The 24,285-nt window shown below is 32.9% G+C and overlaps 1 protein-coding gene across 1 annotated transcript; it reads right to left on the bottom strand.

The window, feature by feature from the left end:
* Positions 1 to 12,955: 12,955 nt before the first annotated feature.
* On the bottom strand, positions 12,956 to 18,301 carry LOC120070579 (ABC transporter A family member 2). The gene is made up of 16 exons (XM_039022371.1): positions 17,848 to 18,301; positions 17,097 to 17,328; positions 16,814 to 16,983; positions 16,537 to 16,722; positions 16,328 to 16,423; positions 16,044 to 16,244; positions 15,776 to 15,935; positions 15,448 to 15,680; positions 15,070 to 15,187; positions 14,904 to 14,980; positions 14,724 to 14,813; positions 14,457 to 14,600; positions 14,066 to 14,374; positions 13,898 to 13,978; positions 13,591 to 13,770; positions 12,956 to 13,441 (listed from the first exon to the last, which is right to left on the bottom strand). The coding sequence occupies exons 1-16, from the start codon at positions 18,214 to 18,216 to the stop codon at positions 13,160 to 13,162; spliced, it is 2,928 nt and encodes a 975-aa protein (XP_038878299.1). The 5' UTR covers positions 18,217 to 18,301; the 3' UTR covers positions 12,956 to 13,159.
* Positions 18,302 to 24,285: the final 5,984 nt, after the last annotated feature.

The following is a 24,285-nucleotide window of genomic DNA, read 5'->3' as shown; positions in this document are numbered from 1 at the left end:
TCGTGTATGGAACTAAGGATTTGATCCTTACTGGATACACTGACTTTGCTTTTCAGACCGATAAAGATGCAAGAAAATTTACATCGGGATCAATGTTCATTCTGAATGAAGGAGCAGTAGTGTGGAGAAGTGTGAAGCAAAACTGTATTGCAGACTCCACAATGCAAGCTAAATACGTAGCTGCTTGTGAAGTAGCAAAGGAAGCGGTATGGTTAAGGAAATTCTTGATAGATTTGGAAGTCGTTCCAAATATGCATCTACCTATCACCTTATATTGTGATAATAGTGGTACAGTAGCAAATTCAAGAGAACTAAGAAGCCACAAGCGCGGCAAGCATATTGAGCGCAAATAACATCTGATCCGAGAGATTATACATCGTGGAGACGTTGTAGTAACCCAGATATCTTCTGAGCAAAACATTGTTGATCCTACAAAGGCCCTCACGATTAAAGTGTTTGAAGGTCACCTACAGAGTCTAGGTCTACGAAGTTTGTAAACTAGGACAAATGGGAGAACTTTTGGGTATATGCCCTAGTTTATTGTATTCATATGTTTATTGTACTCATATGTTTCTCACTTAAATTCAACATGGTGATACTCCACTAGGAGTTTTTGTCCAAGTGGGAGTTTGTTGGATTTTATGTCCTAAAACTCATAGTTTGTAAATTAATAAACATATTTTATTTTGTTTTTCGATATAGTTGTTATTGAAATTGTAATCTTGAATCCAATAAACTAAGGTCTTAAGGCTATTTAATGTAGTTTGAACTTTATGAAGTGACATAAATGTGGATCAAGTTCAAATATATAGCCAAAATGGTCTATAGTATATGAATAAGGTTGGGCGCCTTATTCTGGGGACACTATGGATGCGGCCTGTTGAATGCAAAATGTATGTGATGCTTAGATGATATTGCCATAAACTTGTAACGCTGAATTTATGCGATGATATGCATGCACGGTTCAAGTCCAATGATATGCAATAATGGCCTGCCATGACTCAATTCATGCAATACTACTAGTATGCGTTATTAATGAATATTATTGTAGTATGTTGTGCGTTGTCACAAGTTTCCTTACATTGGAACCAAGTATAATTCCACCGTAAGTTTCTCGGTGTGATCCGAGGTCGAACACAGGGACTGTTTAAGGTTATTGCGTTATGTTTATGATACATGCAGGTCTTCAATTTTATAAAAGGATGGGTTGTACAAGTATTAAAAATGCGTTAAAGTAAACTAAAGCAGTAAAAAAAATGCGATAATAAAATAAAGTGCAATAAACCTAAGCTAAGATAGTACAAGATACAGGTCTCATGATACGGGTTACTGAGGTCAAAGTTGGCTATGAAGATTATACAAAGATAGTGTGATGTGTTGATAAGTCTTATGTGTGAAGTAGAAAAGCAAAGATAACTAATATAAACAGTGCAAGTTACTTAATTGCGTTAATGACATAAGTACGATTCTGCTTTCCCTTGGCATACACCTCTCGGTGATCGGTCGCGTTCCCACATATCTGTGGTGAAACAGAGATGAACGTAATGAATACAAGGTTGCTTCCATCTCTGGAAGTACTACTCACTCTAGTTAACGCATTCTTTTGACCTTCTCTCGATAGATCAGAATGACATCTTCACTTCTGCTCTCACAGGTGAAGATGTCGTCTAGCATGCCTTAGCTAAACGCAATTATCTCTTTAACACAGATTAAGTACTCATTTAATTAATATTAACTACCAGGGGATTTAGAACACTTCATGAAGAAAACGATCAACGGAGGAACAGAAATAGATAGAAAAGTGGTAATGAAAACGATCAAGACATTCAATATATCTATTTAGCGTCTGATACATGGTGTGTGAATGAAGAGATAAAGAAGATGAAATACAATGATGAAAAGAGATAGAAACAAATACAAACAAGCGTTAACGTCTCGGCACCGATTTGGATGGAGGTTTACTTGTCGGTATGGATGGATCGTGCGGAAGGATGAGCTTCCCTCTCAGGCTTGCTCAATCGGTAGCAGGGATTTGAGTATAGAGCTTCGCGGTGGGGATCTGGCAGGATAGTACTGAGACTCACCTCTCAGCCTTGTCTCTTCTTCTTCCTGGATTTCTTCCGTTTAGCAATCAACTCAGCCTTTCTCTCAAAAGCCTAATATGAATTTGCCCCGTATCACGTAGCCATCCTTTTCTAAGAATTCTATGGGGTATTTATAGGTGAAGATCTTTGACTCCGACCTTGTGGTTCCCACTTGTTATTATGGAAATTTCGAAGATGGAAGGATATTGTTCCTTCTGTTATGCAATCAGACCATCAAATCTGCACAACCGTTAGTTGTACACGTGTCACAATCCTCCGCATTTACGTTGCTCAGCTGCATCTTTCGATCAGAAGTTCGCATGCGGTGTTGTTTTTATTACCACATGCAGTTGAAAATCAGCTCTAGATCGACTGTCGCATTGTGCCATCATTGTGTTAATCGTCTCTTCATTGTAATTGGCGGCCGCAATGTGACAGAGATGCGTTGGTCAGCTCGTCTTGAGCCTTGACCGCAAACGATGACTTGGTTTCCTGCAAAACAGAGTAGAAATCTCCTTTTCTTCCATCTTAATGATGTTAGCAGGTGTAATTGCGATAATTCATAATTATTGATTTTTTAAGCTAATTTTCATACAATTGGCGCATATTTATTCTCTTTTGGCCGCAATATCTAGATAAGACAGTACAAATAACTTGTATTCTACAAGTTATCACGACCCACTTTGTAGTTAGTATAAACGATGTGATCCTGAATCGTTCATATAGAGATATGTGAGTGGGGGCATCTTATGCAATGAGTTTGCATAAGACTGAACCATGAAATAGTCAATTTTTACGTTCTAAATGTTGTTTTATATATAAAACTGACTATTTCGTTAATTGATGACCTAGGTAACTTAATCTTAATCCTGAGTTAACTATGAACTCCTGTTCACCCGGAATTATCCTTAGATCTGCATAGGTGAGGGCAGCTCATCATCGTTGGCCCAATAAGCCTCTCATTTCAAGGGTAAGATCGGGTGGATAGTTGGGAACATAGGGTGCAAGACAGAATTCACTCATACCCGTTATAGGGATAGTAGATAGGTTGTTCCCTTTAGTATTGAATCTAGGTCTTGAACAAGGGGCCCCACCCTTTCCTTGGCCCAAGAGGGATTTGGTTTATAGGTTGGATCTTAAGCCAATTGTTCATTAGAGGATCAGTGAAACTTAAGGAATAAGATGTAGTCTCGGGGGTAAAACGATTTTTATGACCCAGCCGAGATTACGAACAACCTGTGAAAGATTAGCTTACTAATCATGGTTATATCAAATGGACAAAAATATATCTATAGTGAGGGGAGTGCAACTACGGGACTCTAGTGGAATGACTCGTTAGTTAATGAAAGTTGATTAGCTCTGTCTAAAGAGTTTAACCAGCTAATCTTGGATCGTTGGAGCCCATGATCTATAGGTCCATTAGGTTCCCCTACTAGCTCATATGGAATAAACTTAGAACAGTATGATAGAATAATTCGAATTGTTCGAATTAGGTGAAGAGAGAGAAACCAACAAGTATATGTGATATAGTGGTCGGGTTTTTCAGTTTAGAGATACAACTTTAATAGTTAAATGTGATTTAAATATCAAGAATATGAATATGTTCATATTCGGAAACTCGGAAATGATGGAAATGGTCAAAGATGTAAAAAGTCAAAGAGTTAATTTTTTACTTTGAAAAGTCAAACTTTGACCGACCTTATATTCAAATGTGATTTGAATTTTGAGAAAATGAATGTGGATTCATGCTGGGGAGGCCAAAATTAGTCAACACGGAAAAAATTATAAAAAATCAAAATGTTGACTTTTTTATCAAAGTTTGACTTTGGCCAAATGACTATTTTGCCCTTTGACTATAGTTAGTGGGAAAATCCAAACTTTTGTTGGATAATTCCACTAACAAAATAGTGAGCTAGATGTTGGCTTAAAGTGGAGACATTAAGCCCACTAAGATAGTGGATTATAGGTGTTGAGTTTTTATGGATTTGGTTCATGCAATTGTTGCATAGTTTTTTCTATAAAACGACCTTTCATTTTGAATGAAAAAAGTTTTGCCAATTTTGCCAAATTGTTTTCTAAAATTGGGCTGAAAATTTAAAACTCAAACCTAATCCAAATTCCATTTATTTTTTCCAACTCTTTCTCTCTCTCGGGTTCTTCATCCACCGGGTCTCACAACTCGGTTCTGAGTCTAGAGGATAGTAGGTCAACTTTAGTGGTAGTTTGGAAGAGTTCGGGTCAATATTTAGTGAGGAAAAGCATTATTCGGTAGCTACAAAGGTCGTATCCCATCTCTTTTAATTCACTGTTTTTTCCTTTAAGTGCATGTTATTTTCCTTTAAATTAGAAGCAATTAGAGTGTAATTAGATCCTAATTCCGCTGCGTATGTCTCGTGTTCCATCATCAGCAAATCCTTTGCATTTGATTTTGACGAAGCATCTGCAAATCGTCTGCACTTGAGCTTGAAGAATCGGTGAATCCTCTACATTTGAGTTTGAAATATCGACAAATCCTCCGCATTTGAGCTTGACGAAGCATCGACGAATCCTCCACAATTGAGCTTGAAGCATCGGTGAATCCTCCGCACTTGAGTTTGACGAAGCATCAATGAATCTTTGCATTGATCTTGACTTCGCGACTTTGGGCATAAAGATGGCATTTCAAAGCCTCCAGACTTGAGCATGAAGATGAAGCATCGATGAAACCTCTGAACTTGAAGATGGAAGAGCATCCAAATTTGATTTCAAAGAGGAAACAAAGTACATTCCAAGTGTGTGCCTTTTATTTACTGTGCTAGCTTCTTACGAGGGATGAATTTCTTCAATTTGTTGTGTTGCCCCCAATAGGGATGAAAATCTTCAATCTGGAGTGTCATTCTTTTACGGGGACGATCAACATCAATCTTGTAGTATCATACTTATGTGGTTATGGTACACTTTCTAATGAACTAAACTTAAATTTCTTTAAGTTGCCCTCATACTCTTAAAGAAAGGGATCAAATCATGACATAGTTCAAGTTTTTTTAAACTGGGCTGAACTTGAAGTTTCTTTCAAGCTGCTTACGTACCCTTCATAATGATAGGGATCAAGTCATAATGTAGTTCAAGACGAATGTTTTTTTATGCACAACTGAACTTAAATTTCTCTAAGTTTCCTACGTACCCTTTATAATGACAGGGATCAAGTCGTAACGTAGTTCGTACAAAGATTTTTTTGGGGGAGGGGGAGGGGCCATTCACATTTTAAGCTCATGCGGGCCAAGAGCATCATGTAGTTTAGGCTCTTGCGATGAGGAGCTTCTTAATTTAAATTTTAGAAGCATTTATTTCATCATGGCTTTGATCATCCCATTTATTTGTAGGATTCGTCAATATGATGAGTCTTGGCTTCACTATCAAGGAACCTTTTGTACTTATGTCCATAGAAAATTTCCCCTTCATGCGTGAAGGGACACGAATGTGAATCTTTTCGTCGTTGTTTTCTTCATGGAATGATGTCGCCTTCAAGATTTTCATCCTTCCTTTATGTTGATCGTTTGTAGTCTTAAGACGATCAAAAGCAGATGTTGAAGGTCGATCTTTCTTTGATGTGGATATACTTAGCCTTTTGAAGGTTGAAGTTCGAGTAGAAGTAGTTGTTGGACATTGGTCTTCTTCTCCTACTGTGGCCATACTCAATATTTGAAAGACTGAAGATCGAGCACTTGAAGACTTAATACGATCAAAGACAGAAGTTGTCTACTGCCGAAATTAAGAAAGCTTCTTGAGAGAAATTCTGCCAAAGTTGTCTGCCGCCGAAATTGAGGGAGATCCTTGTCTTCTTTCTTAGCAGGCTTATGTTTGGTTTTATGTCCTAAAGCTCGTGGTATATAAACAATAGAGCTTATTCTGAAAATTCAATAAAGGTGTTATTGAATAGATCTATTGCTTGAATAGAAACCCAATAAACCTAAAAGTCTCTTGACTATTGGATGAGTACTTAAACTTTATGTGGAGACATAAAGGTGGATCAGGTTCGAGTAAATAATTAAAATGATCTATATTATATGGATAAGGTTGGGTACTTTATTCTACTAATACTGTTGGATACGGCCTGCTCTGTAGTTGTTACAAGGAGTTGTAAAATGCTACAAACGAAGTGATCCTAATTCATTCATGTTGGGCATGAGGAGTGGGGGTGTCCTTGTGCAAAATAGTTTGTACAAGATCGGACCACGAAATGAGTCACTCTTACTTTATAACGCTGTTTACTATTTAAGACTGACTATTTCAAAGCGATGACCTTGGTAACTTGATCTTAATCCGAGCTAACTATGAACTCCTGTTTATCTGGGATTGCCCTTAGATTTGCATAGGTAAGGGTTGGCTCAACAACGTCAACTCAATATGACTGCCATTTCAGGGGTAAGATTGGATAGATAGTTGGGGACATAGGGTGCAAGAGGGAATTCACTCCTACCCGCTTTAGGGATAGTAGAGAGGTTGTTCCCTTAAGTGTTGATTTTGGGGCTTGAACAAAGGATCACACCTTCTATTTGGTATGAGAGGGACTCGGTTTTGTGATTGGATCACAAAATAATTGTTCATTAGGGGATCCGTGGGGACTTAAGAAACAAGAGGTAATTTTGGGGGCAAACAGAGATTTGACCCAGCCATTATTACGAATAACTTGTGAAAGGTTAACTTATTAATCGTGGTTATATCGAGTGGACATACTATATTTACAGTGAGGGGAGTTCAACTATGGGCTTTAGTGGAGTGACCCATTAGTTAATGAATGGGGTTAGATCGGTCTAATGAGTTTAGTCGATTAATCTCGGATCGTTGGAGCTCATGATCTGTAGGTCCATGAGGTCCCCCTACTAGCTCGGAAATGGATTAGCTCTAGAGTAGCGTGATAAGTTAATTTGAAATGTTCAAATTAGAATCAAATAGAATTTGAAAAATATATTTAAATATGATTTAAATATATGAAGATGAATTTGTGTAAAAATTAATTTAATATTGGATATTAAATTAATTAAAATTGTTTAAATTGTTTAAATAATTATTTATTAATTTTATTAGAATATTAATTTATGAAATTAATTTGTAAAATTAATAAAATTTTATTTTAGAAATAAAATATGATTTTAAAATCAAAATAAATTTTGGAAATTGAAAATTTATACAAAACTTGAAAAATGAGTTTTTCAAGTTCATCTTCAACTTGCTCACAAGAACCCACCACCTCTTCTTTGGTTTACTCCAAGCTTCAGCTGCATCTCATGCAACACATCTCTTCGCATGATAGTCTGCAATATAAAAAAGATATTGGAGTGAAGAAAATGATGATGAACCGACTGAATTTTTGCTGAAAAGTTCGGATGAAGAAGGTGTTTTTCAATGGGTTGGTTCAGTGAGCTTCTCCATATTCTCTTTGATTCCAGCTTATTTTAAGTCCCACGACTCAATCTAGAGTATCAAGAAGATAGTAGAGAAGATCTTATGGTGGTCTATACAAGGATTCGGAGGATTTTGTAGTTGAAAATGGAGATTTCGTTGGTTCGGCCAAGGTATGTTCTTGAAACCCATTATACTCTGATACCAATTGTTAGAGTTAGAAAACATGTAGTGGAAGAAAAAACAGTTGGTGTCTTCCCTACTATCCTCTTGGTGCTTTAGATTGAGTTGTGGGACTCAAAATAAACTTGGATTAAGGAAATTTGGAGAAGAAGTCACTATTGCACCACGGAAGAAGACCTTCTTCAACCTCAAGTTTTTAAGTAAAAACTTATCAAGTGCATCCCTGATTTCCACTTCAATCTTCTTTACTTATTGTAAGACTATCATGTAGAGAGGATTCTTGCATGAAATGCACCTCATGCTTGGAAGATTGAATCAAGAAAATAGTGGAGAATGTGTGAGCTACTTGGTTTTGAAAGTGGAGATATCCCACTTTTAGGATTTTCCATTTTCAATCTTTTTCAATTTTTGAATTTGCCAATTGATTTCCAAAATCAATTTTTTAAAATCGAAATCTTTATTAATTTAAAAAAATTAATTCATTAATTAATTTTCTAATAAAATTAATAATAATAATTAAATTAATTAATTCAATATCAGATATTAAATTAATTTAACACTAATTCCATCATCATGAATCCCTATTCATAAATTTAATATTTAAATCATATTTAAATATTAATTGATTCTCCAATTTCGTTTAATTCCAAAATTAAACACGTAATTGTATCACATATAATTACTAATTTCCTTAATTTTAATTTGAACGTTTCAAATTAACTTATCACGCTACTCTAAGGCTAATCCATTTATGAGCTAGTAGAGGAACCTTGCGGACCTACAGATCATGGGCTCCAACGATCCAAGATTAATTGACTAAACTCTTTACACAGAATTAACCTTCATTCATCAACTACTGGGTCACTCCACTAAAGCCTAGAGTTGTGCTCCCCTCACTGTAGATATATTATGTCCACTCGATATAACCATGATTAGTAAGTTAACCCTTCACAGGTTGTTCGTAATAACGATTGGGTCAAATGGTTTTTTTTACCCCCAAGATTACCTCTTGCTCCTTGAGTCCCACTGCTCCTCTAATGAACAAGTGGTTTTTGATCCAATCAACAAATCAAGTCCCTTTCGGGCCAGTGAGAGGGTGGGGCCTCTTGTTCAAGACCCGAAGTCAACACTTAAAGGAATAACCATTATACTATCCCTGAAAGCGAGTAGGAGTGAATTCCATCTTGCACCTTATGTCCCAAGCTATCTACCTGGTCTTACCCTTGAAATTGAGGTTTATTGAGCCGATACTGTTAAGTCAAACCTCACATATGCAAATCTAAGGATAATTCCGATTAAATAGGAGTTCATTGTTAGCTTAGGATTAAGGTCAAGTTACTTAGGTTATCACTTTGAAATAATCAGTCTTAAACGTAAACAACGTTATAAAGTAAGAGTGACTTATTTCGTGGTCCGATCTTGTACAAACTCATTGCACAGGACGCCCCCACTTCTTATTCATGACATGTACGAATCAGGATCACTTCGTCTGTAGCACTTTACAACTCCTTGTAACAATTACAGAGTGGACAGCATCCGATAGTGTTATCAGAATAAGGCACCTAACATTATTCATATACTATAGATCATTTTGACTATTTACTCGAACCTGATCCACTTTTATGTCTCCATATAAAATTCAAGTATTCATGTAATAGTCATGGATCTTTTATTTTATTGGATTTATTTCTAAAACGAAATAAGCAATTCACACATTTAATAACAACTTATTGAGTTTTTAGAATAAGTTTTATTGTTTACAAACCACGAGTTTTAGGACATAAAACCCAACATCATTACACTAGAATAACTCTTATTCCTATAACGATTAGTCACCATTGATTTGGTCAAGAAATCATTAACTTACTTAACAATTTCTTATAAGTGTGACCCTTCATTTTAGACCCTAGAGTTCCATCTCAATGAGCTAAGCGAAGGGAAAAACCGATTGGAGAAAAAGCTAAAGCGATCCTATCCAGAAACCATTTCTGAAGTTTGCCCCTAATATTGATTTAATGCACAAACCATTCAAAAGGGGACGCTCCTAGGGCGCCTTGAGGCCGTGCAAGAAGGTCTTATGATGCAAACCAATAAAGGAGACTATAGGACATGTTGACACATATTCTTCTCCCATTTATTATAAACACTCTCTCCATTCACCTTGATATTGACCCATACAAACACTATCTGAAAAGGGATGCTCCAAGGCACCAAACATGAGTCTCACGGTGTGAATTTTTAAGGAGAATGTGAGTGGAAAAAATTGTTATATCGTATATATCTTTTTCCCCCCACTGAGTATTTTACAAAAATGGGTTTATTAAATTAGTAAAAGCTGACTAATTAATTTTAACTAAGTATTTGTTAATTTGCTCAATATAACACTTATATTGAATATTTAAACAATATGTGACTTCATTTGTTAAACTTCTTCACAAAGTCAATCACTTATTGCATGCTTATAAAATATTTTCCCAATTCACCTTTCATGTCGATTCTCAGGTAGAGGTGTTCCATTTTCATCAACTTAAATACCTCAGTCTAGATAGAACTTTCCTTAGACAAAGGTCTCTTATGGGCAATTATTTTATAAATTTAATCTTTTATTGAAATTCATTTTAATCCTATTAAACGAATTAAAAGATTAACCTATTTCTAATCTCATTAGAAACGTGTTTAACATAAGTCTATGTAAATTAATTCTAAATCATTTAAAATTAAATTGGACCTATGTTTGCATGCAACTCTTTATTATAGATTTTAATTCTATTTTCATTATACTTATAACCATTATAAAATGATGAAAAATAAAATCTATAATTGCATTCAAAAACATTGATTAAATATAACATTTATATTTATCTAAATAATGTCAGGCTCAATGCAAAATTTATTTTAATTAAAAAAATATCACACTTATATCTACTTATATCTAACCATTATTGAGTTCACATATCCATCATATCATCATACATTATAACAATATAACCTAGTATGATGCATGGACATGCTTAATGTACCATACATCTAAAATAATATAACAATTATATTAAGATGCATGAACATGCTAATTTAACCATGCATCCAAAAATAACACTTATATTTTGCATGCATGAACATGTTTATCCTAAGGTGGGATTTTAAATCTAAATAACATACTTTATACACCATTCAAAAATAATTTACATCATACATCTTATGCATAATTAAAGTAACAAAATAGCAAAATTGACCAGCTCTAGCATTCCTAGAAATAAAATAAAATAAAAAACCCTAGATTTTAGAAAATCCTAAAAGAAAACGAAAAAAGACAAAATAAAAAATTGCTTATATTTGACGACCAAGACGGATAAACCAGGGCTCAAAATGACAATCCAACCATTCAAAACGAGACCCTAGGTTTCTTGAACATACAGACCAAATTTCAGTACGATCCAATGGTTGGTTATCAACAAATTTATAAAATCCATCCCTAAAAAACCGAACTGCACTGCATTGTTTCTCTCTGTTTTTTCTTGTTTTGCATTTGTTTTCCCAAGTTCTTTTCACAACAACTTTTTTTTCCACGAAAGACACGGACTACTCAATTTATAGTAAAAAAAAAATACTCATAAACACTTGGTTTTACATTGATCTCATAAATTAAAACTGTAAAAATAAATGCCAAAAGCCTAAATAGTCAACCTTCAAATCACATACATCTCATGCATATATTTTAAAAGCAACTCACCATTCTATTCCGATTTTGTTTCTAAAAACCAAAAATCAAAATTACACAAATTAGACTCTGATACAATTGAAGGGATTGAATCCCAAGCGGAAGCGTGGGGTCGCTTGCAAATTTGTTTTCGATTTCATTAACAAAATACGATAAAAAATAATAAAATAATGGATACACAATCAAGATTAGCATGCGTTTAAAAGAAGAAAAGAGAGAAGAGTTAAACCTTACCCTTATAGATTCCCAAATTTTTCATAATTCCCTTAGCGTCTTTTCCGGAACGTCTCTTCAATGATCAAGGGACACCACCATAAGTGAAACCTTGTTATTCTCTAAGATCCCAAGAATTTTATGCTTTGGTCTTCAAGACTTGGAAGATGAAGAAGTAGTAGAAAAAAGAAGAGAGATTTTGAGAGAAGTAGTAGGAGACTAGGATTCAAAATTCTCAATTCAAATATGTTACAAACATGGGTCATGAAGACCTATTTACCCTCTTCTCATAATCTTTCCTATTTCTACTCTAGTTCTAATTTAATTAAATAACTTTTATTTAATTAATTACTCCAATAATTAAATAACCATATATATTAAATCCAATTATATATATATATATATATATTATAATATATAATATATATATATATATATATATATATATATATATATTATATAAAATAAACATCACATGTTTATTTATTTCTACTTCTAAAAAATTAATTAATTAATCAATCAATTAAACGACTATATTAAATCATATTTAATATAGAATTAATCAACATATAATTACCACATATTTATATGCATACACTCTTTAATATTTGAATCTTATTCAAATCTTTTTCTCTCTAAATTATAGATCACATCTATAATTAATCATATTAAATTAATCTTAGAAGCTCCAATGATATAAGATTAATTAATTAAACTCTTTAACTAAATTAATCAATTTTCATTAGCTACCGGTCCCTCCACTAAGGACCGATGGCTGCACTCTTCGCACGGTAGATTTATTTTTGTGTCCACGGATATAACCAATCAATAGTGAATCAATCCTTCACAAATTGCTAGGTAAAAATATTGTTTTATACATCTAACTCCTTAAATCATAAAATAACCTTGGATCTTAGTTTATTGAATTGCATTAATGTAGTATAAACATTAATAAAATACCTCTTATTTTATTAGCTATATAATTTGTTTTTACAAACTACAAGATACACTTGATTTAAGACATTAACTTCAACAATAAATACTTTTTTACATTTATTTATAGATATTTTTTTGCATATAGTGTCCCCTGTATAAAATTTCTGGCTCCGCCACTACCCCTACTATCGGATGGTTATGCCTCCAACCCAATTGATGCCTTCGTATAAATACTATTTTGCCCTTGTATTAGCTTTTGTTCATTATTTTCACTATACTTAACTTTTATCCATTTTAATCCATTTTAGTGTTGAATTTGTATTAGAATATTGTGCATAGAGATAAACACCATTACTTCTAAAAGGTATAGAGATCAATGTAGACGTTAATTAAAGAAAGTACATGAAACAAAACTCAAAGCATAAACAGCAAAATGGTATTTGAACAAAATATATATATTATCTATGAAATGATACAGTGAATGATATTTATTCATACAGTAAATTTCAGTGAAAATAGTCGTGGATGATACAGCTCTAATGAATCGAGCTCAAAAAATTTCTACATCAAAACTAAACATTCAGTTATGATACATAAATTTGGAAAATATTTGAGAGAGGAAGCAGGAGAAAGAGCAGTAGATTCAGCGAGAATTGTAACGAGCAACTTGTTCAGGGTCATACACAATTCCATGAACTGGGCCTCCCTGCCCAAAACGACGTCTTTGTGAAGTTGATCTCAAAGAGAGGGATCTCAGGGAAGCCAGCGGCTGTATGTTAGGGGGCACTGGCATTTCGTCAGAGTGACCGGATATGCATAGAGTACCTGAATCATCTTGTTCCCAGTAAACTTCTACCATTATCCCGCTTGGATTCTCAGCGGTCTCTGTCCCTGGAATTCCCACAAATCTTGCTCCTACTGGTATCTGTAATGTCATAGTTTTGAATGCATCAGGAAAGAAGAGGCAGCCATTTACTTTGGAAAAGCAGTTCAAATAATGTTTCTAAAAGGCAAAGGCATTGACAGAACCAATCAAAACAAGCCCTAGTTTTTCCTGTTAGACTTTGGTTTTACCTCAACAGTGTGGCCAGATGTTGTTAGAGTCAGTGACACCATAGCTCCATCAGCTGCAGCACTTTCCAACTCTGCCTGTTTTGCAATGTTCAAGAAAACTTCTTCAAGGGTAGTAAGACTGAGTTGGACATCCGAAATTCCAAGCTCTCCCTTTCTCTCCTCAAGTTCATCAAAGAATTTCTGATCCACCATCATAAATTGTAAGCAATGTGATTGAAACAGGGTAACAACTAACAAACTTAATTCACAAAATCCTAAAAATAAATAAATAAATAATTTTTCAGAGAGTAGAAGTCAGAATGATTACCGTCAGAAGCTTTTCTCTGTCATGAGGGATGATGTAAGTTAGAAAAGATTTGTGCTCTTCCTTGGGTAGAATATCCAAGCGCTATCATCACGGCAATGGCAGGATTTCAGCTAAAAATTAAACATATATATAAGAGAAATTTAAGACCAGTTTGGTTTCTGAACATACAGATTTGAAGAACTGCTTAATTTCTTCATGGTGGGCAGGGGTATTCAGTACCCCATTAGGAGGCGGGGTCTGTCCACCGTTGCCATTGGCAAAACTAACATTTGCGACAAAGCCAGCACCAAATCTCGACTTCAACCTGATTGAGGTTCCAATGCAACGGAGCCTTCCCTTTGCCATGATTCCAATGCGGTCACTTAAGATGTCAGCTTCTTCCATAGAATGTGTTGTTAAAAGAATGGCACGTCCTCTCTTTGCACCCTCAATGATATCCCATACGTGCCTCCTTGTTATTGGATCCATCCCAGTTGTCTGCATTAAAGTTTAGAAAGTTTTTTAGTTCCTGCAAACATCACAGTTATCTCCATGGTTAATGATATTCCAGTTTGCATACCGGTTCATCTAAGATGACCAACTTTGGATCACCAATAAGAGCTATGGCAACACTTAATCGACGTTTCATTCCTCCGCTGTAACTCCCTGCTCTTGTCTTTGCAGACTGAGTGAGTCTTACTTCTTCCAATGACTTCTCAGCAATCTATTTGATTAAATGCACATCCATCCTTAGATAAGAATACTAAAACACATCTCTAAATTTATGCATGTAGCTGTAAAGTATCATTGATCTGATATAGCAGAACTTGTTTAGGTAATTGCGTACCGATTTTATTGAAGATGGTGGTAGGCCTTTTATTGTTGCAAAAAGATGGAGGTGTTCTTGTCCAGACAAGACATCCCACAGTATATCAAACTGTGACATGCACAAAATTCAAACAAACATAAATTTGTTCAGAGAGAGAATTTGTAGGAAAACATTGAGAAATTTTGCAAGATAAATCACCTGGGGACAGACACCAATAATTCTCCGAATGTTTTCCATGCCAACAGAGTCACGAACAGAATATCCATATATTAATGCTGTTAAGTAGTATATGACTCGGTAAAAAGTTCGCTTCAATCCAGTGATATTATTTCCAATAAATAGACTTTAATTGAGATCACATTACCATCTCCACCAGTCACTGGTGTTATCCCTGTCAAACAATTGATTGCTGTGGTTTTCCCAGCACCATTTGGTCCAAGAAGACAAAACAGTTGATCCTTAGCAAAGTTCACCCACAAGCCCTGAAATTTATTTTCAGTAGTATATTATTGAGACATTCCAACGGGGCACTATAAGTTTCATGTTCATCTGCTGATGCATGTGGAAATAGAAATTTATGTGTTACTGCAACCGCGTCATAAATTTCAAACCAGAAGCAAAAGAATATAAATACATCTTGCAAAAGATTATATGATGATGCTTTCTTATGTCTGGAAAGTTATGTTTCATTGTTTCTTGTTTAGTCTTCTGAGTCAACCAAAAAGTTGTAAGAGTTATTTACCCTGACAGCATGGTAAGGAGAGGTTTTCTTGCATTTACAGCAGCAACGGTTGACCTTCCAAGCTCCAGGATATGTCTTTGCCAGGCCACATATTTGAACCGCAACATTTGGATCCATTATTCCATCTGAAAGTTGTTGTTTTACCGTGTTTTCCTCTTCAAGAACATCTTCATCATCTGGAGTAATAGGCTCCAACACTGGAAGTGAACCCAAGCAACTACAGATTCCACCCTCTATGGAAACAAAATTTCTAGTTAAAACTTAAAACATATTTGAACTCAAGGAGAAAGCCATGAGTAGATAATTTGTGCTTTCCAAATTTGACTACCTTCAACTTTACTTCCTCCTTTTCCTGTCCAATATCCAGGCCTCAAAAAGTAAAATGCTGACTTTCTCACACCAGCGACATTTGGGATGATGTTGTCGAGGTAGATGGCCAAGAAAAACCATAAGAAGAATGTCCCCACAAGCCATAAATAAATATCATTCTGCCAGAATAAGAAATTAGAAAAAAAAAAAAGAAGGTCAAAGTCGAGGTCTTGTTATGTCTAGTGCATGGCCTAGTCAATTAATTCAGCAATAAATTGATAACATACTATAGTTATGACACACTCAGTATCATTTGGAGCACACTCTGTGCGTCTACTCCAACTGATTCCCGGATCTCCTGGGGTGGAAGTGGCATCGGAGAGCAAAGAAAGAGCTTTAGCAAGAAGATTAGGCGGGAACAAGGACCAGATGACTTGAAAAAATTTTGAGAAGTCAGTTGAATAAGGAAATCCAAATGCAGTGACAAGCTGTACGGAAAAATATGATCAGCCATCATGAAGTACTGAAGTTATTTAGTAGTTACATAGAATTTGTGCAAATGCATCATTACCTGAGTGAGAAATCCAACAATAAATATAAAGAATCCCACAGTAGTGGATGAAGACGACTTGCTTATAAAGGCTGATAACATAAAAGCAAATCCAACCTAACATAAGGAGTAATGGAAGAGGTTATAAATGATTAATTTTGTGGTAAAAAGACGTAAGGTTAGAAAAAGAAGAATGAATTCAAGGACAAAGAACCACTGCAAAACCGTACCATATTGAGTTGGAAGAGAAAGAAGACAAGAAACACGACCGCAAAGTTGTTTTTAGAGAAAAAGTCAAACTGAAACATCATTCCAAATAGAACAGTGAAAAGAGATGCAATGAGTGTGGTAATTCCTTCCCATGTGAGCCATGATAGCCAATATGCAGTATCATACAGACCCATCATCGTCATTGCCTGGATATAAGTTGAGAGGGAAAGGTGTTGTTAGATTCTAAGAGAGAATTAAGGATATGGTAAATGATAATAAATACTCCAGAATACAGACCTGGCGAAGTTTGAGTTCTTTTTCTGTGATCAAGGAACTAATTTGAAGTACAAAACCAAACATAGCAATGGCTAGGAAGAATGTTGGCCCAACAGTATTCACTGCAGAGAAATTGTCCACTGGAGGGTGTGCAAATTCCATGAAGTTGACAACCCAGCTAAAGTTGGGAACTGAATAGAAAAAAACAGAGAGATGTTAGTCAGATTATTATTCTAAGGAAGTGATGTATAAATTTCAGAAATACATGGATTTTGTAAATCAAGCATTGATTTAAGCTCATTACCCCCAATCAAAGATCGTGCAATTTCACGTTCTGCAGCTATCTGGAGCGGAATTTGAAATTTAAAAGTGGGGTCTTCATAGTGGCCTCTCCTTGCCACAGCAGTAGAATTAGTTTGTATACCATAACTAATCACAGTCCCATTTCTTTCAGTGAAATGCAAGGCACCAGGGCAAGTCATAGGGTTGTTAAAAAGCCATTTATCAACTTCAGCAGGTGTACCAAAAGATAGAACCTATCATTTGGCCATGTATAAAAAGTCAATCAAAATGTTAATTCTCTTTGTGAGAATTCCCATTTACTGCAGATAGTATAACTATTTTCAGATGCTGGAAAAAACCATATGACATTGAGTTAGAAAGTTTCAAATCTCGCTGATTCTCTACAATACATCAAACAAATGTATAATTAAAATAAGCTAAAAGATCGTCTCTCATTCATAATCCCAGCGCCAATTTCAGCTAACCGAAACACCATGACAGTTTATATTTATAATTATTAAGATAATTCTACTTCCAATAAGGAAGCAGGGCATCATGAGATAAACTGTAAGTCTTCTTCTCATTTTATAAGGTTTAAAATCAGGGTATTCCCGAAACCCCCAATTTTCATTAACCCCTAGGCGTCCAAACTACCCAACGTAGTCAAGCAAAGATCCCGAAAGACAACTCGCAAATTAAAAACCCAATTGATCATCGATAACCGTAGGCTAAGTCAAGAGTGATTATAAGAACTCGAAATTTCAAACACAAACCTTACTCGGAGGAATTCGTCGGCCGGGATTATTGGCCATGATAGCGCCGACAATGCTGCGAACCTTGGGGCTCGAACTTCCACTATACACAAAGTCATAACAAGGAAGCTTTATGTAGTACTTGTCCTCACAAGGTGGAATTGAAGGGTTAGCCTGAAGTTCAGGATTGCGAACATCGTTCAGAGCAGTAGAGGTGCTAAAGCGAGCCTCAATGGCTTTCTGAATACAGAAAATGAGGAAGATGAAAAAGAGTGAAGAAAATAGCTGGAGAAATGTAGCCCTCTTGCTCCGCCATGAAAGTAAGAGATTCTTCTTGAACAACGCTCGGTATTGCTGAAGAAGAAGCGGAAATCCGCTTCTTAATTCCATGATTCTTCAAAATTTTTGGTCTTCCCTTTTGTTCAAGCTCTCTTTGTTTGCTTTGGATTTGTATATTACAAGTATCGAATCAAGGAAGCCGCTGAAATTCAGTTATAAAACGGTTCGGGTTATATAAAAGGTTGACGGAGGCGATGATTGGGTTTCAAAATTGGTCCTGGCATTCATTTTATTTACGAAATGTGCCATTGGTTTTCTTTTTTTCTTTTTCTTATTTATTTATTTATTTTTTTGGCCCGTAGAGGAAAATTCTTTTTTGTCTAATTTTACACATTTTTGGAAATATCAAATTTTGACCAAAGAAGGAATCTTCCTGGAAATAAGTTGACAAAATTCCGTTGAAGCTTCTATTCAACTATTGCTCAATTCCGCTTTTGCCCCTTCCATGTCTACAATTAAAGTATATAAAAAGAAAATTAATACAGTAATACTTTCCTTAGAGAAATGTGATTGAAATTTGAATCATCAACGATGACCATGAAAAAACTGGTTATATCCTTTCATATCATTGCCTCCAAACATCTGTGGTACGAATTTGGAATCAGTATCTAATCAGTATCCAAATTCGGAGAAATTTCTAGTTTCCGTTGTGCGATTGGCTACATGAATTTCCCGCGTTGTTCTTATTGGCATTCTCATTTATATTAATGTCAACGACGCTATTTTGAAGAAAAATAATAAATAATAAATAAATGTCAACCACGCTATGACAAGAGTTCGCGGTATGAAGTGGTTGAATTTAGATTGTTAGGGTAAATATCAATTTAAATTTTAAATTTTGAATTTTTGAGCTCGTATCCATTTAAACTTCAAATTAATAATTGTATCAATTTAAATTCTGAAATTTTATAATTATATCAACTTAAATCTTCTATTATGTTTTATTTGGATACATTAATGAATGTTCAAAGTTTAAATTGATATATTTATGAAAGTTTAGTGTTTAAGTCGATACATTTAGGAAAGTTCAGGGTTTAAATTGATAGAATTGTTAGTTTGGGGTTTAAATTTATACAAATCCCAAAATTCATGGTTTAAATTATACAACCCCCAAAGTCCCCAAAGTTTAAGGTTTAAATTGATATACTTCTTAGTTTAGAGTTTAAATTGATACAATCTTCAAAATTGGGGTATAAATTGATATTTGCCAAAAATATAATAGGTTCTATCATTAAATTTTGAGTTTAATTTGGTTTCAATTTAGTTTCTAGATTTTAAGAATATTTACACTTTAAAATTTGATTGTACCAAATACTCTTTTAGTCTTTAATGTTAATATTTATTAATTAATTTAAAATAATTGTAATTAAATAAGTATTATTTTTCATTGCCATTAAAGTTAGATTTAAAATTTTATTACACGATTATTCTAAATTAATTAATATTCATTGATGTCCATAATTGAAAAGTAGTATTTAATGTAAAAAACGAGTTTAAAATTATGTAAGAACTTAAGATCTAGGAACTAAATTGAAACAAAACTCAAATTTCAAAAGTAAAATTGAAACATATTTTGAAACTTGAGAATTAAATTAAAACTAAACTCAAAACCTAAAGACTATTAAACAATATTATGAAACCTAAAAATCAAATGAAAATTAAATAAAAAATCTATTAATTAAAAGATATTTTATTTATTTATTTATTTTTTAAATGATAATCGATATCTTATTCATTGACTTATCTTCGTATTAATTATTTTATTTTATACTTACCTACTAAGTTTAAAGATACAAACATAATGTGGTTTAATTATTGGTTAGCTAATTAAATTGACATTTTAGTTTCTATGCTTCACTACTTGTTTGTATTTTAGTTTAACTTTTGACTTTTTAGTTTAGACTGATTCCAGCCAAAACTAAAATAAATAACTCTAGGCTAAATTATAAAAAAAATATCCATAAACTTTTTATTTTGTATAAAATATAGGGGTCTTTTAAAAATAAAAAATATCTAAAAATATTTAGACTTTATAATAAAAAGTTTTAAAAATACAAAACGCTTTTAGAACTTTTGCTATAAAGTATAAATATTTTTGAGTTTTTTCTATGGATAAGAATTTCCCTAAACTATTTTCATAAGTTTCAAAAGTTTCAAAAATACTATAAACTTTTTAAAAAAGTTTTAAAAAAATACTCTTAGTTAGTTTTAGATGAAAATTGTTAAAGTTTTGTTTAAAAAATATTTCATAACTTTCAAAAGTTTCAAAAATACAATTAAAATTTTAAAAAAGGAATTCAAAAATACTCTCACCGTTAGTATATAAACAAAAATTATTAATACCTCATTGCAAAAGTAAGTCTAATTTTTGTAAATAAAAGTTTAAAAATGTTCCGACCGTTAGTATGATGATCAATTTGTTTGAAGTTTTCTTGAATTTGAAAAGAACCAATTTTAAAATAAAGTTATATAAATATCATCATTTTTCATATAGATACTCTCATTATTCTCATGTGTTTCCAATTCTTACATCATAACAACCAAAATAAAAACTAAACTGATAAGTTAAAACATAAACTCTTACAAAATTACAAAATCAAAATTATCTCCCTTATAACTACCAAGTGATAAACAGTATGAAAAATTTATTTGACTATTAATATGCAATCAACATTTAAGTCTTAAAATATCTTGATGCTTTCATTATTCTCTTTATTCTTGTTATAGCTCATTTACCTTAAATGAAGTATGCATTTTTATTTATTTATTACTTTTTAGATAAACAAAAGTCAAACAGTTAACAAAGAGAGTAAGGAGAGTATTGAAGAAGAGATGGATAGAGAAGTGAGACGGTATCAATTATTCATGTTCATATAACAGTAATGATTTTTTCTTTTTTTAAACTTATTTTAAGTTTAAGGGTATTTTTGAAACTTTTAAAAGTTTGTGGATATTTTGGATATAAAATACTAACGGTTTCCATCTAAAACTAATGATAAAGATATTTTTCTAAACATAAGGACATTTTTTACACTTAAAAAAATTTAAGAGTATTTTTTTTAACACAAAATACAAAATTTGGGGACATTTTGTATACTTTAGTCATAACTTTATGCGTTGGCTACTTAAAGGTTTAGGTAACATGTGTTTGAATTGTATATATTAACTCCACGTTATTAAGAAAAACATTTGAATATTATTTTGCGTGGAATTATATTTTATGATATAAGTAAAAGTATATAAATTAAATTTAGAGTTATTTTCAAATATAGAAAAATGAGTCGATTATAATATGTATATATATATATATATATAATCAACCGAAATTTATGAATATAAATACCTCAAATCAAGTGGTGAGGATTCAAATCTCACTGGATTTATTTGCTAAAAAATGATAGCCAAGTAATAAAATGCCAATGTCCCATTTGCATACTTGGAAGTGAAATATTGCCAACCAAACTCGTGAGTGAACTAAAGCAATTATGAATTTGGATAACGATTTGATTCTATTTTTTTTATTTTTAAAAAATCAAACTTATAAATATTATTTTTTAAAATTTATTCTTATTTTTAAAATTTGACTAAGAGTACACTTTTTCTTTAAAAATGTGAAAACCATAATTAGAAACATGAAAGAGAACAATTTTAAAAAAGACAACTAAAAATGATATCATTATCAAACTACACCAAACATTTTAGATTTTTTTATTTTTTATTTTATTTTAGCATATGGGTTATCAAAAAATATTAATTTTTTTTAATTAAAGTTTTAAAATATAGATTCTAATCTATGAAATTAATAAATATACACACACATATGTATGTATGTATATATATTAGAAGTAAAATATATTTATTAGAAGTAAAATAATAATAAAGATCAAAATGTTTTTCTTATTTCTTATTTAAAAATTATGGGTTTATAAGACTGTTTTACCGGGGTTTATCCCAAAACAATAGGAATTAATTTACTTATTAGAATATTGAATATAAACAAGTGGAATTTATAAAAGACATTGACAAGTAGTCCATGATGATATTTAATTAATTAGGTTATTGTTTGTATGATTAAATATAATGACGTTGGATCATGGACCATGGTGTTTGACTAAATCCACCATTTATATTGCTAAATTTGCTTTCATCCAGTAAACGATTTGATTATTAACTTATTTAAAGTAATAATTCATGTTTTCATTCTAAAATAAATAAATAAGCTAAATCATGTTTTCAACCTTATGTGCTCACCTCTTTAATTTTAATTTATTTTATTTCATTTTTCTATCATCACGAATTTTCAGTACAATTGGAACCAGTCCTAGCTCTAAAATGCTATCGTCTCCCAACGAAGTTTTCATTTTATTTGACTCATATTTTATTTTATTTGTCATTTTTTATTATTGTATAAATATCTTAAATCAAACTAACGTACTATTAGTCTAATTTAGACATCCATCATATTTGTCCAAAATGATCATTTATATTATAATAGGAAATAGTATAAAATTTAAATCTGCTCAAATTTCGATACAATATCTTTTTTTTTGTTGTCAAATTTTAGCAAAAAAAAAAAAAAAAATACCAGACTTCTAAGTGACAATGACGATAAATTTGTAATTTAGAGGAGAGAAGACATGCAAAACAAAGAAAAAAGATTATGATGCCAAAGTCGATATGAGAACTGTAGAATAGAGAAGTCAGAAGTTTGATTACCTTATATAGAGATATGATGGTCTATTTCTGAATGATTGTATCCTAAGATCAAATCTCATATTATCTTCATTATGCTTTTATTCTGTTAAGCCAAAATATAAATCCATTCCTCAACATTAGCTCCTATTCCTAAGTAGTGGTAAATCCAGAAATTTTGTTGATAGGGACCTTTATACAATTTAGTAAAAATATGAATTTAATGAGTTGAACTTGAACCTAAATCTAAAAGGGGCTAGAAGGCAAATTTACCACTAAACTAGCTAGTGGTTTTAATATTATGTCAACTATATATATATATGTATATATATATATATAAAGAGCATAAAGTTGACAGGGGCTTGAGCCCCTCCTTGGTCCATAATAAATCCACCCCTGCTCCTAAATAATTTGGTTTTGTGGACCGTCTACCTGCTAGGTTGTGTGCATTGGTGCAAACTTAGGAGTATTGCTCTAAACTTTGTTGCATTTTTAGTTGTCTTGATCTTCTCATTATATAGTGTACCAACTTTATCGCACGAATGGTATAACCATATCGAACTTGGCTCCTCCAAGATCATTTTTGGATATTTGGCCATGCATGGAATGTCCATCGATCTACACCCTCCTTTTCTTTTTGAAGATTTAGGTATATTTGTGAGATACATCCACCACAACTTAAGAAGCATTGAGCGGGCAAATATTGGTACCGTGCCCATCCTATCTTGAGAGGCATGGATACTTGAACTTGGCTTTTCCTATAAATTTTGGGCAATCCCTATTTGACAAGCCTAATTGAGAGTGTTTATTAGATCATCATTGTATCTAATCAGTTCCTTGGTTTTTATCTTTCTGCACTTAAGCGGAGTTAACTTGTCTGTCTTCTACAACGAACTTCAACACATTTCTTTAGTCTGACTCAAGGTGTCTCTAGATTTTGGACTTTTATTTTGGTTAATTGATTGTAAGGTGGCCAGCTCCCAAGTTTTCACCAAATATTTTGAATTGCTTGAGCCCCAATTAGGTTTCTCACAATGAGTTTTCTCTTTTGTAAATGGTTTGGTCTCCTTTTGTGATTCTTTAGCTAGTTTCATAAGATCTTGCATCCGAATAATTGAAAATATCTGTATTGCTTCCAAAATACTTTGCAAGTATTCCTTTGTAAATCGTTCGTGATACCTCATTCAATAACTTGATATGTATGTAGAGTGATTATTGAATTTAAGCATATCATTATGGTAAAATTTATCTGGTACTTTTTGCAATTTTGTAGAGATCTTCTGGGTTGTTGCTTCGAATTTTTTTCATGTTGTAATTTTCTAACAATTTGTGTAGCTATTTTCAATTGCTTCAATCAAGATGTATTACACATGGTCTGTTACTTTAATCATATCCTTGTTTAAAGGTGTGATCTTCAAACCCACTTCT

This window comes from Benincasa hispida, chromosome 2, assembly GCF_009727055.1.
Source record: "Benincasa hispida cultivar B227 chromosome 2, ASM972705v1, whole genome shotgun sequence".
NCBI classification, from domain to species: Eukaryota; Viridiplantae; Streptophyta; class Magnoliopsida; order Cucurbitales; family Cucurbitaceae; genus Benincasa; species Benincasa hispida.
Note: the sequence above shows the minus strand (reverse complement) of the source record. Positions and strands in the feature narration are given on the sequence as shown.